Below are 11,926 nucleotides of genomic sequence, written 5' to 3'. Positions count from 1 at the left end.
GCCAGCTATTCTGCTATACTTTTCAATTTTTAGATCATGATATATGGGTGTCCTTACATAATGTAACCCTGGTTAAAACCTCTCCGCATGTTTACCATTAACCATCTGCTTGGTTCCTTGACTCTGTTCTCCAACGTTCTCAAACAAACAGTCAAATTTTAAAAATCACAAAACATTTTTTTCCATTTACATTAAGCATGCAAATAAAATACATCAACATTTGTGGTTGTAACGTAATTTTCTTTTTTGCAAATGTTCAACGGGTTTGAATACTTTTGAAAGGTGCTGTAGCCAAGTCTAAATGATTGAACAAGAGGCTTTAATCACACGTGCAGAAACAAGGAAAGTCTATAAATGGACCCCACTTCTTCAACCTCAAAAACGGCTGGAAATTTAAAAAGAAAGCCAAGATAAAGCAAATGTGCACTTGTGAACATTGGCTAAAGACCACACTTTGGATTTTTGTTTGGATGGAAAAAGTCTAATCTCAGCTCTCAGTTAGCTGCAGAACGACAAAGCTAACAGTTTTAAAACCAACATAATTAGCGTTAACAGTGAACCAACTGTACAACGGCCTATTTTTGTGCAGAGTACTGGCTGAAAGTCCCACTGGTGAAGTAGGAGACACCTCCAGACCCAGCCCAAGAAACCATTGATGGCTAAACAACTGGACATTGGGGTAATAGTGAAACTGCGGAGAGATGCACTGCAAAAAAGGGAACTAAAAGTAAATAAAATGTTCTTAAAATGTATGTATTTATTAAAGATGGCAAGTTTAATTGATCTGTCAATGGAATACGATTTTTGTACCTAAAAAAAAGGAACATCTCATCTCCATTATCTGATATCAAGTGCAGTATATCTAATTATGTTATTTTACGGCTACAAATACTCATTCCACTGGCAGATCATCTTATTTACCTGCTTGAATCAAGGACAAATGCATTTAAAGAAGTTTTTGCAGTGCATGCAAGATGCCATCTCCCTCAAAACAGCAACAAGCTGGCATTCAGTAAACACCAAGGCCTGAAAGAGAAGGCAGCTTTGATGCACAACGTTGAGGTCACGGTGCTGCCAGGCGCAGCACTCAAAGCTCTGAGGAGTGTGGTTCCATCAGAGAACAAGGAGATCCACCAGTATAGAGCCATCAAGTTTCCTGGGCTGTGTGGGAGGATCAGAGCTTAGATAGTCAGGAGACATAGGGGAAGGTGAGTGCATTGTGTTAGAATTATGCAGTAATTTATTACATCAGTGGACCTGAGCCTTTTCATAACAAGTACCACCTTAGTCAAGACCATGTTCACCAACATAATTTTCAGTTTATTGGGTCGTGTCTAAACAAAAACAATCAAAACATTATTTATTTTTACTTTTATATCTATTAATGGCGCTGTATGATGGGTTGGAGGAAGCAGTGTAGGTCTGTAGTTATTGTTTACATAGGTAAAATCCGGGCCCTATTGTCACCATCCTCTGGGGGCCTGTCCCGTGGGCTGTCTGGCCTGGGTGCGGGATGGGGGGACCAAGAACCGGGAAGGTGGGGTTGTGGTGGAGTCCCCCCCTCCTCATCTTGACTTTAGGGTTCACGTACCGGGTCCGGGTGCCTGGTCCGGGTGCCTGGTCCTCCTTTGGGGTGCCGGCACCTAGACCTGGGAATAGGTCCTGGCCTTTGTTTTTTGTTTGTGCATGGTTGTCCTTTTACTTCCTTTTCTGATGAAAGGATGGACGGATGAGTGCAGGAGTCTGTCTGTCTGTCTGTCTGTCTGTCTGTCTGTCTGTCTGTCTGTCTGTCTCTTTCTCTCGCTCGCTCACTCACTCACACACACATACATCTTTGAGACTAACTATTTTGGCATTAATTTTTGTTTGTCTGTTGTAACACTCTAATCTTAAAAATGGCATGTTTTCATCAGCTAAGCGAGAAATCTTCATAATTGACAGAAATAAAAGCTTGAAAACATCGATCTGTGTGTAATTAATCTAAATAGTGTGTTTCCCTTGGTGATTTGAGTTACTGAATTGTATAAACTTCAAAATAATATTTTAAGATATCTAATTTGATTGTATAATCTCAGTAATCAAATAAGTATTAAGAGCCTAGACAAAAGTTGGGAAAGAAGAAGAAGAAACAGCAAAAAACTCTGAAAAACTAAAATAATAACATTAATCCCTAGATTTTATCACACACTGATTAAAAAAATATTTCAATGTGATGAATAATAATAAATAAGTGGCGTATGAATGTATCCTAACAGCCATCAACAGCTTGTCGGACTTTTCCCAAAGACGTTGAAGGCAGCATGACGTCATATCACGTCGACGCACATGTGAGAGCAGTGTGGTGCAGTGATGGCTGCCGACAGGCTACAGTTTCATGAAATGGGACTAGACGACCGCCTGGTAAAGGTAAGAACGGGTCCAGAAGTTCTTAGGAGAGTCTTGGTGAGCTGTTGGGGGAAACCTGGAGCCTTCAGCGGAGGCGTCAGCACCGAGAACAGGCTTCAAAAGCGGACAGGAACGGAAGAGCTCAGCTAGTTTACCCCGTGTTGTTAGGCTCAGACGTATGTGACGCAAGAAAAAACATTTAAACGGACTAATAATGGAATATTAGCACTTTAGTTTATCTCTTATTTATTTTAAACCGTTCTAAAGGAGTGACAGGTCCAGCAAGATCATTTCGTTTTTCGACATGAAAACTTCAGCGATGCTGTGTTTTGCCTGGCAGTCGCATTTGCGTGCATGTGTGTACACAGACACAGAAATAGTTAGTTATTGGCCCCTTACATGCTACATCTGCTTTAGATTCGTTTTTCTTCCCCCTAAATATTTTAGATCATGCGAAAAATCTAACTGATAGAGGTTAGAAGCGCTGAATGGGAGTTGTTGCCACCAAGGATACAAGCAGTTATTAGATTTAGGGTCCAAATACATTTTCACATAGAGCCATGCTTGTTGAGATCCTTTTTTCCCTCTTAATCGGTGAAAGCGTTATTTGGACGCTGCGTTATTCTATTTACTCTACAATCGTTTTGATCTAATGAAACAAGGTGCCTCCATGAGGGATTAAGTGGGTCAGAAGATGGATGGATGGATGGATGGAAAAAAGGTGTGACAAATGCAGTGAAAACAAACTCAGAATAAACCTGTAAGAGGGCTTGTACTGCAGTTTTAAGGCTAATGCTATTCATATCTTTGGATGATGTTGAGTTAAAGTTGAATATATAAATAACTAATCACTTCCTGATCTTGTCCCGGCTCAGGCGGTTGCAGATCTGGGTTGGTCTCAGCCCACCCTGATCCAGGAGAAGGCCATTCCTCTGGCTCTGGAGGGGAAGGACCTTCTGGCTCGAGCACGGACCGGCTCTGGAAAGACTGCGTCGTACGCCATACCCGTCATACAGCGCATCCTGGCCTCCAAACAGGTGGGCAGGAATAGACGGGACTGTGTGTAATAAAGGCTGGATTTCACCATCCGCGTTGCTAAGATGGAAAAACACGGCTTCTTGTCACACTGCCATTCTGCAAATCAAACCCAAAGGGTGCCACTTTGGTCCTGGGAAACTAACGGTTTCATTCCAGTGTGCTTATATGTAACAACAGGGCTGGTGGTCTTTTTGGAAGTATTAGCGATTTTATTATTCCTGATCAATCCACATTAACTGGGATGTTATTATTTGGGGTAGGTTGTAGAAAATGATTTTGAAGTCTTTGGTTGTCAGAGGGGTAAATGGATTTCTCCCCACCTGGAGGGTATGCATTGATGCATGATCAAAAACAAAATGTTCAATGGGTGAAAAAGTGTTTTTGTTTTACAAAACATCTGTACTTACTGCTTTAAAGGGAACACATTAAGGAAAATTCCCTTTTTTAGCCCTTAAATACATTTTGTTGTGTACTTGGAGTCTCTAGGAATGCAGAAAAGTTTAATGTAGTCTGTCCGGATGCTGCGTACATATCGGTATATTTTTTTGGGTCATATTTTTTAGGCCTTTCAGTTTTCTCTTATGTTTTATTTAACAATTAGAAGGCATCCTTCAGCCTGTAGTTCAAGCTGAAAGATGCCAAAGCTACAAATGGATAAGCCATCAGTGGTTCACTACACCGTGCCCTAACAAACTACAAAAATGGCCGAAAGGGGGGGGGGGGGGGGAGTGGAACGTTCTGCGACCTGTAGGATGGAGGCGTGAGAAGCATGACGCGTCCCCTTTGGAGCTTTCCATTGTTCTTTATTCCAGTTCTTGTCTGTATCTTCAGAGTGTTCGTGAGCAGGACGTGAGAGCTCTCATCCTGGTACCAACCAAAGAGCTGGGTCAGCAGGTCCAGGCCATGATACGGCAGTTAACGGCGTACTGTTCTAGAGATGTACGAGTGGCCGACATCTCTGGCAAGGCCGACGTGTCGACGCAGAGGTGAGCCTTTCAGTTTGGGAGCCATCCTCCTGTTGCGCCGCTGAATGCGAGCGTTGCCCATTTAAAGAAATCCCAGACAGAGAGTTGGGAGCTGCTTCTGCCTGGCCGATGTCAGGGATGTGTGGGGGTTAGACTAACTGCTGTAGTGGTTGTTTTCTGTCACTATAGACAGTTTTTCCATCCATTCAAAGCCTCCTGTACTTTAGATAGAAGCCCTTGCTGCTGCCGCCCCATGCCCGTTCAGGAGAAGGGATTTTAATGTGAAGTGTGGCTATATTAAAGATCTGAGCTGAAGTGCCACGATGATGATGATGATGAGAATAAAAACAGCAGGAGAGCGTGAACCGGTTGTCAGTGGGATAATCGCTTTATGCATGGTTCTACTTTGTGTTCTATTCTTTCACAGCCATCCACTGTGGTCGGTGTTGAGCAGGTTCATCCTTTACGTGAAGTAGTTCTAGGACCAGCATGCGTCGCTTAAAACTAAATGCATTCAAGTATATAGTTCGCTGTTATTGGCTTGAGCTGGTTAATTTCCCTTCATCAAAGGTTCAGCTTATTTCGGCCTACATATACGTAGATCTTTCCTGCCCAGTTTTCTCTGTCCTTTATGAACGTTTGGAAAGAGATCGGCACATTCAGATCAAAGGTATCTCAAAAGGCGTTTGGACCACGTTATTATTTTTGTGTCATGCGCCTTATGTTGTTGGAGATTTTGTTCATTTAAAGTCTGTCAAACGTTTTGTAAGTGACTGGGCTTTATGGAGACACACATGTCTCCATTGTGGGGTGGTAAAAGTCTGTGGAGCTGCTCCTAACAGAATGTGTGTTTGTGATCAGGCCCATTTTAATGGAGAAGCCGGATGTGGTGGTGGGGACGCCGTCCCGTGTTCTAGCCCACCTCAAAGCACAGAACCTGCTCCTGCACTCTTCCCTGGAGATGCTGGTTGTGGACGAGGCCGACTTGGTCTTCTCCTTTGGCTTCGAGTCCGATCTGAAGAACTTGTTGTGGTGAGAGCAAACCGACACCAAGCTTTACTTTACATCTGCACCTTTTAAAAAAAGCTGACTTTAACAAAGTAGGAGCGCAAAGAAAAGAATACAAAGAATACACATTTTGTGTAGCATGCATTAGGGCTGGACCATAATTCAATAACAATATATATCATCAATATCGATGATTCAAAAATAAAAAAGGTTCAATAGAAGAAAAGTTTTCATTCCTTTTGCATTCTAGCTTATCATGTAAGTTAATATTAGTCAATACATCCTCCTAACCAATCACAACGCAGACCCAGGAACCAAGCTCCGCCCCTTCAAAGAGTTCAGAGAGCACACATTTTTTTCCATTTTTAAAAAAAAACTTGCAGTCTTGGTAAAAAGTTGGTTGAATAAAAGGTTGAGTTTGAATTCAGTGTTTGTGAGTTCTGTATCTAAAAATAGGTCGCTAAGCAACAGCATAAAATGACCATGGTTGCACATAAAAAATATGTTTTGAAGTTGTTGATAATTATCGATATCAATCATAATGATTTCTACTTCATAGATATACTTTTTTTTCTATATTGTCCAGCCCTAGCATGCATAGGCATTCAGCCTCCTGCTGAGTCAGCATCTTGTAGAACTACATTTCCCTGCATTTACAGCTGCAGCTCTCGTGGGGAATGTCTCTACCAGCTTTGCACATCTAGGGACTGAAACTTTATACTTTGTTCCTTTTCAAAATAGCGCCGTCAGATTGGATGGAGAGCGTCTGAGTGTCAGTAACAAGCTTTGCCAGTTTCCCAGCTGCATTTAGTTCTTAATTTTCACTCAACCCTTCTAAAACATGAATATGCTAGCATTAGCTGGTGTTGTCTGGGAGGTTTAGAGCTGCACTGGTGCACAATCAAGAGCTTTACTGACCTTTTATTTTGCTCTCAGAACATCCGTGTCTTTTGGAAATCAGGATTTCATTTTGCCAGTTCACTCATTGGGTTTCCATGAAGAGAACAGCATGCAATGCTGAATATATGTTTAGGAAAATATATTGTGAAAATATAGTAAAGAGGAACTTTTTTTTACCATGAGGTGAGACACTGATTTGTTAATTTACTTTTTTAGTTAGTTTGAAGTTATGCAAGCAAAGTGAAGCCTGTTCTTAGCTCATTGTGTAAAACCACTAGCAGCCAATATTTAGCTCTATGTTCATTGTTTACAACAGCAGGACCACCATCTTGTTTCACAGCTTGTTTTTAGTTGCACTTTGAATTCAGGTCAGCTCCCAGACAAAACGCTTCACATAAAAGCACGTTCTTCAATTTCTGTTTGTGAAATGAAAAGGAGGAAAAAAATCAAATGATCTGATTTGTTATAATAAAATCAGAGACTTTATATTTAAGCCATGTAACAGAAGCGTGTTTTTGGGGAGCTAAAAATGTGCTTAATTATGATTTAATGAGTCTTTTTGCTGCTGTGGGACATTTTTTACAGGCTGCGTGTTCTCTCACTTTAAGAGACGTTACTTTTAAAAGTCCTGGCTAAGTTCCTATGAATGTTCATGTTCTGCTGTAATTTCCTGCTCGCTCCGTTTAAAGCAGCTCAGCTTCATTTCAGACACAGTTTAGTGAAGCTCAGCGTTGTCTGTGTGACCTTAATGGCAGACGAATCCAAAGCCCCGTGTTTTCTCCATGTGTTTGCAGCCATTTGCCAAAGATCTATCAGTCGTTCCTCATGTCGGCTACCTTCAACGAGGACGTCCAGGCCCTAAAAGAGCTGCTGCTGCACAACCCGGTAATCTCCTGCTTCTTCTACTCCGCAGTTCCTGGGAGCTTTCTTGGCCCCATCAATCCAACGTCCTTTCATGCTAATTAATGTGTGATGGAAAATCTAGACCCAATAAGTTCTGCTAGGAACAAATAGGACTTTTTAAATGTACACTGCAAAAAGGGAACTAAAAGTAAGTAAAAAATTCTTGAAATTAGTGTATTTTTCCTTGATTTGAGGAGCTAAATAAGACTATTTGCCAATGGAATGAGTATTTTGACCCCTAAAATAAGATGATTAGATATCCTGCACTTGAAATAAGATGATGGAGATGAATTGTTCCTATATTTAGTGCAAAAATCTTATTCCATTGGCAAATTGTCTTATTTACCTGCTCTAATCAAGGAAAAACACACTGATTTCAAGAAAATTTCACTTACATTTTGTTCCATTTTTGCAGTGTACTAAAAGTTGCAGTGTGTTGCTTTATGGCACACATCCAGACCTAAGATGGATTGAAAGTGGTTACTACATAAGTCCTAAATGATGAGAATAAAGCGTCTAAGCTCCACGGTTGTGTCTTGGCGTGTCCACAGGTGAGCCTGAAGCTTCAGGGCTCTCAGCTCCCAGACAGCAGCCAGCTGCAGCAGTACACCATCAAATGTGAGGAGGAGGACAAGTTCCTGCTCATCTACACGCTGCTGAAGCTGCAGCTGGTCCAGGGGAAGACGCTGCTCTTCGTGGGAGCGGTAGACCGCAGCTACAGACTCAAACTGTTCCTGGAACAGTTCGGCATCCCCGCCTGCGTCCTCAACTCCGAGCTGCCCGTCCAGTCCAGGTGAAGCGGGGTCCCGCCTCCTCAACGATGGGACGGGCGCAAAGCCTGTGCGCTCTAACTGGCTGCTGGTGCTCCTCTGCAGGTGCCACATCATCAGCCAGTTCAACCAGGGGTTTTATGACATCATCATCGCCACCGATGAGCAGAGTTTGGCTGAACCTGCTGCGTCCTCTTCAGGGAAAGGAAAGAAGAAAAAGGGCCCAGAGAAAGGAGCCAAGTGAGTGTGGCTGCACAGTATCAGGATAAAGTGGGATATTATTGCTGGACGTTGCTGGATGGTGATGTGACTCACATTTCCTTCTGTCGTTTTTCATTTCCGCCATCATGATGTCCCCAACCCTTATCCTTGAGTTTTAGCGTATCGGTCTATATCATCTGTATCCGTTTTAGCTTCAAAGTCGGTGAAAGTCAATCCAAGTGGTCAGTAGGATAAACTATATGCCCACAACTGATGCAGATTGCTTCAAAGTCCTTGTCGGGACTTTGAAGCAATCAACCGGTTCCCTTTATATAGGACATTTTTGACCAATCTGTATAATATGATTGGATTTGACTTTGTAAAGTGCCTTGAGATGACATGTTTCATGATTTGGCGCTATATAAATAAAATTGAATTGGATGCCCTCTGGATATTCCACCTGGACAGTCATTGGAGGCCATGGTGCTGGACACATGGATACTGCAGTGACGACTGGGGTTCAATATATTGCAAAGCTCTAAAAGTGAGTTTAAAGTGCCTTGCAAAAGTATTTAGACTCTTTTTCATCGTTTTTAGAGTCTTAAACTTGAAGTTTAAGGCATTATTGGGATTATTATGACGTTATAAGATTGAACAACGCAAAGTAGCCGATTACAAATTTATGCCACAACTTTCAGATCTTTACTGGTAGGAATGTTAATTTCTTGTTCAATATTCAGTAAATGATGCCCCAGTTTATCTCTAGGACATCGTTTCCCAGTAAGATGCATTAACGTTTCTGGTTGTAACGTGACCGTCGGCCTGGCCCTGTATCTTAACAGCTCCTTTGGTGAATAAAGTAGGAAATGATGAGGAAACCAATCTGTGTGTCTATAAACGGAGAAACAAAGATTTAAGCAGACCCTTCCCATTCAAAACAAAAAAGGTTTTACCCACTAAAATGAATCCATGTCCTCAGTTGTACGACGATCTGTTATTGACTGATTAATTAACATTTTGTCTTCTGATTGGGCTTTTTCAGGACTACAGATAAGGAGTATGGAGTCTCCAGAGGCGTGGACTTCCAAAACGTGGCCAACGTCATTAACTTTGATTTCCCGACGTCGGTGGACTCCTACATCCATCGAGTTGGAAGGTCGGTTCTGTTCAGACCGTCGGCGTTCAGCTGGTTTATTTGCTCGTCCGTGCCGTTCAGACACTTCCTTTGTTTTGTGTTCGCAGAACGGCGAGAGCCGACAACCCAGGCACCGCCCTGTCTTTCATCTCTCACACAGAAGTCGGCGCGCTGGAAGAGGTGGAGGAGGCCCTCGGTGGAGGTTCTACATGTTTTTGGCTTTATATTGGAGTCGGGATCATTATGTTTGGGTCCTGCACTTGCTACCAGCGTTTACCGCTCGTTTCCGGCTCCGTTTCTGCAGCAGAGCTCCTTGTTTTTTTCTGTGGTACTAATAAGAGCACCTTTGCACATTCTGTGTTCAGATAACGCCGAGACCGCGCTCAAACCGTACGAGTTTAGGATGGAGGAGATCGAAGGCTTCAGGTACAGATGCAGGGTGAGTCCTCCGTGCTTCCAGCCGGCTCTTTCCTGGTTTTACCCTTCAGCGCATTTTCAAGTGGCTCATATAAGCATTTAGAGTAAGCGGCGTCCTCCTGGCGCTGACGCGGCGTGTTTTGCAGGATGCGATGCGCGCAGTGACAAAGCAGGCTGTGAGGGAGGCCAGACTGAAGGAGATCAAGCAAGAGCTGCTCAACTCAGAAAAACTCAAGGTGAGAGACGGACGGACGGTCAGGGAGAATTAAACCAACGTGGAAATGATGTCTGACCGTGGTACCATGGCTCTACTCCCATGCAGACCTATTTTGAAGACAACCCCAGAGATCTGCAGCTGCTCAGACACGACAAAGACCTTCATCCCGCTGTCATCAAGCCTCACATGAAAAACATCCCCGACTACCTGAGTAAGAAGCACGCCCGCTTGGTTCTGAAAGGTTCTAGTAAAGCCATTCCTCACACAGCTCCTGCATTTTAAATCAATCCCCTTATCTACATGTAGCTCATAAAAGGTTTCGGTCCTTTGCTTGGACACATGAATTGTACAACCTGAGTTGGAAGGTAATAATAAATAACCAGAACACACTGGATCTACCGAACCCACTGAGAGAAAAAAGTTTGCATGCAGTCATTGCAAACACAAAGCACATCCAAGGCTTTTCCATCTAAAGGCAGAGTAAAAATCAGCTGGTTTAAATCTAGCGTCAAGGGTACAACAGCACGCAACCCATTGGTGAGGTCATTGTTTATTAGACAAGTGTGAAAAATGTACACCTTGCTTCTTGTGTGGGATTTAGGGGGAGGGGGGTAACAGGCCTGAGGTGTACTTAGTTTTTCACACACTTTTTCATTTTGGCTTTATTTTTTTATTTATTTTTTCCCCATTAATGATAACAAAGATCAGACCAGAAGACCAAATCTTCCTTATTATGAGCTGACAGCCTAAATTGAAACGGTCCTGACGGAATCAGAGCAGCCTGAGCTCATTTTGTCTCTCAGCCTGATGGCGTGTGTCAAAGCTAACGCCTCACTTTCCTGCCTTTCCTGCAGTTCCTGAGACTCTGAGGGGCGTAGTAAATCCACTGTCGAGCAGGAGAAGAAAGAGGAAGATAAAGCCTGCAGCAGAGGGAGTCATGAAAAGCAGCTTCAAGGTTGGTTTCTGATCCAAACGGCACGGGGAGCGGTGTCATTATGCACCGTGACTAATAAAATGAAATGTTTTTAACTAAGAGAAACTCAAGCAATACTGGAGGGTTTAATTTTAGTGAACCATAATGGTAAGCTACCTTCAGAGCTCTTCATGCTTTTAGTGTACCTTTTTAGACTTTAAATTATGGCGCTCCAAAGTAAATTAGACAGCAGTGACATGGATAGGGCTCTTACACTTCAATCAATTAATATTTGAGTATTTATTTTTTTAAATCAATGTCTTGTAGACTTGAAGAAACTTAATTGTTTATTTTAACAGGTCACCTGGAGAGCCTTATGATTCACATTTAACTGACAAATATAGTGTTTTAAGCCAAGTGTATATATTCATGTTATATGCTATTCTCTCTCTTGTTCCTTAATTTTCGCTTGTTTTGCAAATAGCAGAATGTTGTTTTCCTTGCAGATTTGATTCATATCACAATAAACTGAACTGCCTTGTTTTGTCCTTGTCAGAAGAACGTCCCAGGCAGGAATCCGCTGAAGAGTTTCCGGTACACAGGATCAAGGAGCAAAAAGGCCAAAGGTGCCAAATCCTAGCTGAGGGCGGATAAGTTCTGCTTACATCTGCTCAGAGACTGTCATCAGGAGGATGGTCTGGGCTCCACTGCTGACCCATGTTAACGATCGGAAACAAACTGAGGACAGGATGGACTCTGGATATTGATTAATGTGATCCAAAGAGAGTGTTGACTTCTTTGGATGAACCTGGATTCTGACAAACCCATCAGTATGCCGGTTCTGCCTTTTTTTTTTTTCTTTTTTTTTTTTTTCTCTAAATAATTTTAAGTTGTTTAAAAATAAACTTTCTTCACGCTGTCTTTGTGTGGTTGAGTTTATTAGTATTGTGAAGTGAAACCTGATGATGGCGCTATATTTAGAAACTATTTGGAGTGTGTGATCAGACCTGAGTGTTCATAGAAAGAATCTTTTACTGCAGAAAGTTCATCTACTGGACTTGATGTTCTGGACTG

At 42.4% G+C, this 11,926-nt stretch overlaps 1 protein-coding gene across 2 annotated transcripts; it reads left to right on the top strand.

Annotated features, from left to right (window-relative positions):
- Positions 1 to 2,274: 2,274 nt before the first annotated feature.
- ddx56 (DEAD (Asp-Glu-Ala-Asp) box helicase 56) lies at positions 2,275 to 11,718 on the top strand. 2 transcript variants are annotated; one of them, XM_036140589.1, is made up of 14 exons: positions 2,275 to 2,406; positions 3,261 to 3,422; positions 4,255 to 4,409; positions 5,250 to 5,420; positions 7,091 to 7,181; positions 7,751 to 7,992; positions 8,075 to 8,209; positions 9,213 to 9,326; positions 9,413 to 9,507; positions 9,671 to 9,744; positions 9,869 to 9,958; positions 10,045 to 10,150; positions 10,794 to 10,894; positions 11,412 to 11,718. In XM_036140589.1, the coding sequence occupies exons 1-14, from the start codon at positions 2,350 to 2,352 to the stop codon at positions 11,490 to 11,492; spliced, it is 1,674 nt and encodes a 557-aa protein (XP_035996482.1). In that variant the 5' UTR covers positions 2,275 to 2,349; the 3' UTR covers positions 11,493 to 11,718. The 2 variants fall into 2 exon arrangements, with proteins under 2 accessions (XP_035996482.1, XP_035996481.1); XM_036140588.1 differs by having other exon boundaries at positions 2,276 to 2,406; positions 11,409 to 11,718.
- The last annotated feature ends 208 nt before the right edge of the window (positions 11,719 to 11,926 follow it).

Source organism: Fundulus heteroclitus, chromosome 8 (genome assembly GCF_011125445.2).
Source record: "Fundulus heteroclitus isolate FHET01 chromosome 8, MU-UCD_Fhet_4.1, whole genome shotgun sequence".
Lineage (NCBI taxonomy): Eukaryota > Metazoa > Chordata > Actinopteri > Cyprinodontiformes > Fundulidae > Fundulus > Fundulus heteroclitus.
The sequence above is the reverse complement of the archived record's forward strand: the minus strand, read 5'-3'. Positions and strand labels throughout refer to the sequence as shown.

Coding starts and splice junctions, on each gene's coding strand:
- ddx56 (XM_036140588.1), top strand. CDS start 2,350: ATGGCTGCCGACAGGCTACAGTTTCATGAAATGGGACTAGACGACCGC. Junction 3,423..4,254: donor GCATCCTGGCCTCCAAACAG/GTGGGCAGGAAT, acceptor CTGTATCTTCAG/AGTGTTCGTGAGCAGGACGT. Junction 8,210..9,212: donor GGCCCAGAGAAAGGAGCCAA/GTGAGTGTGGCT, acceptor GGGCTTTTTCAG/GACTACAGATAAGGAGTATG.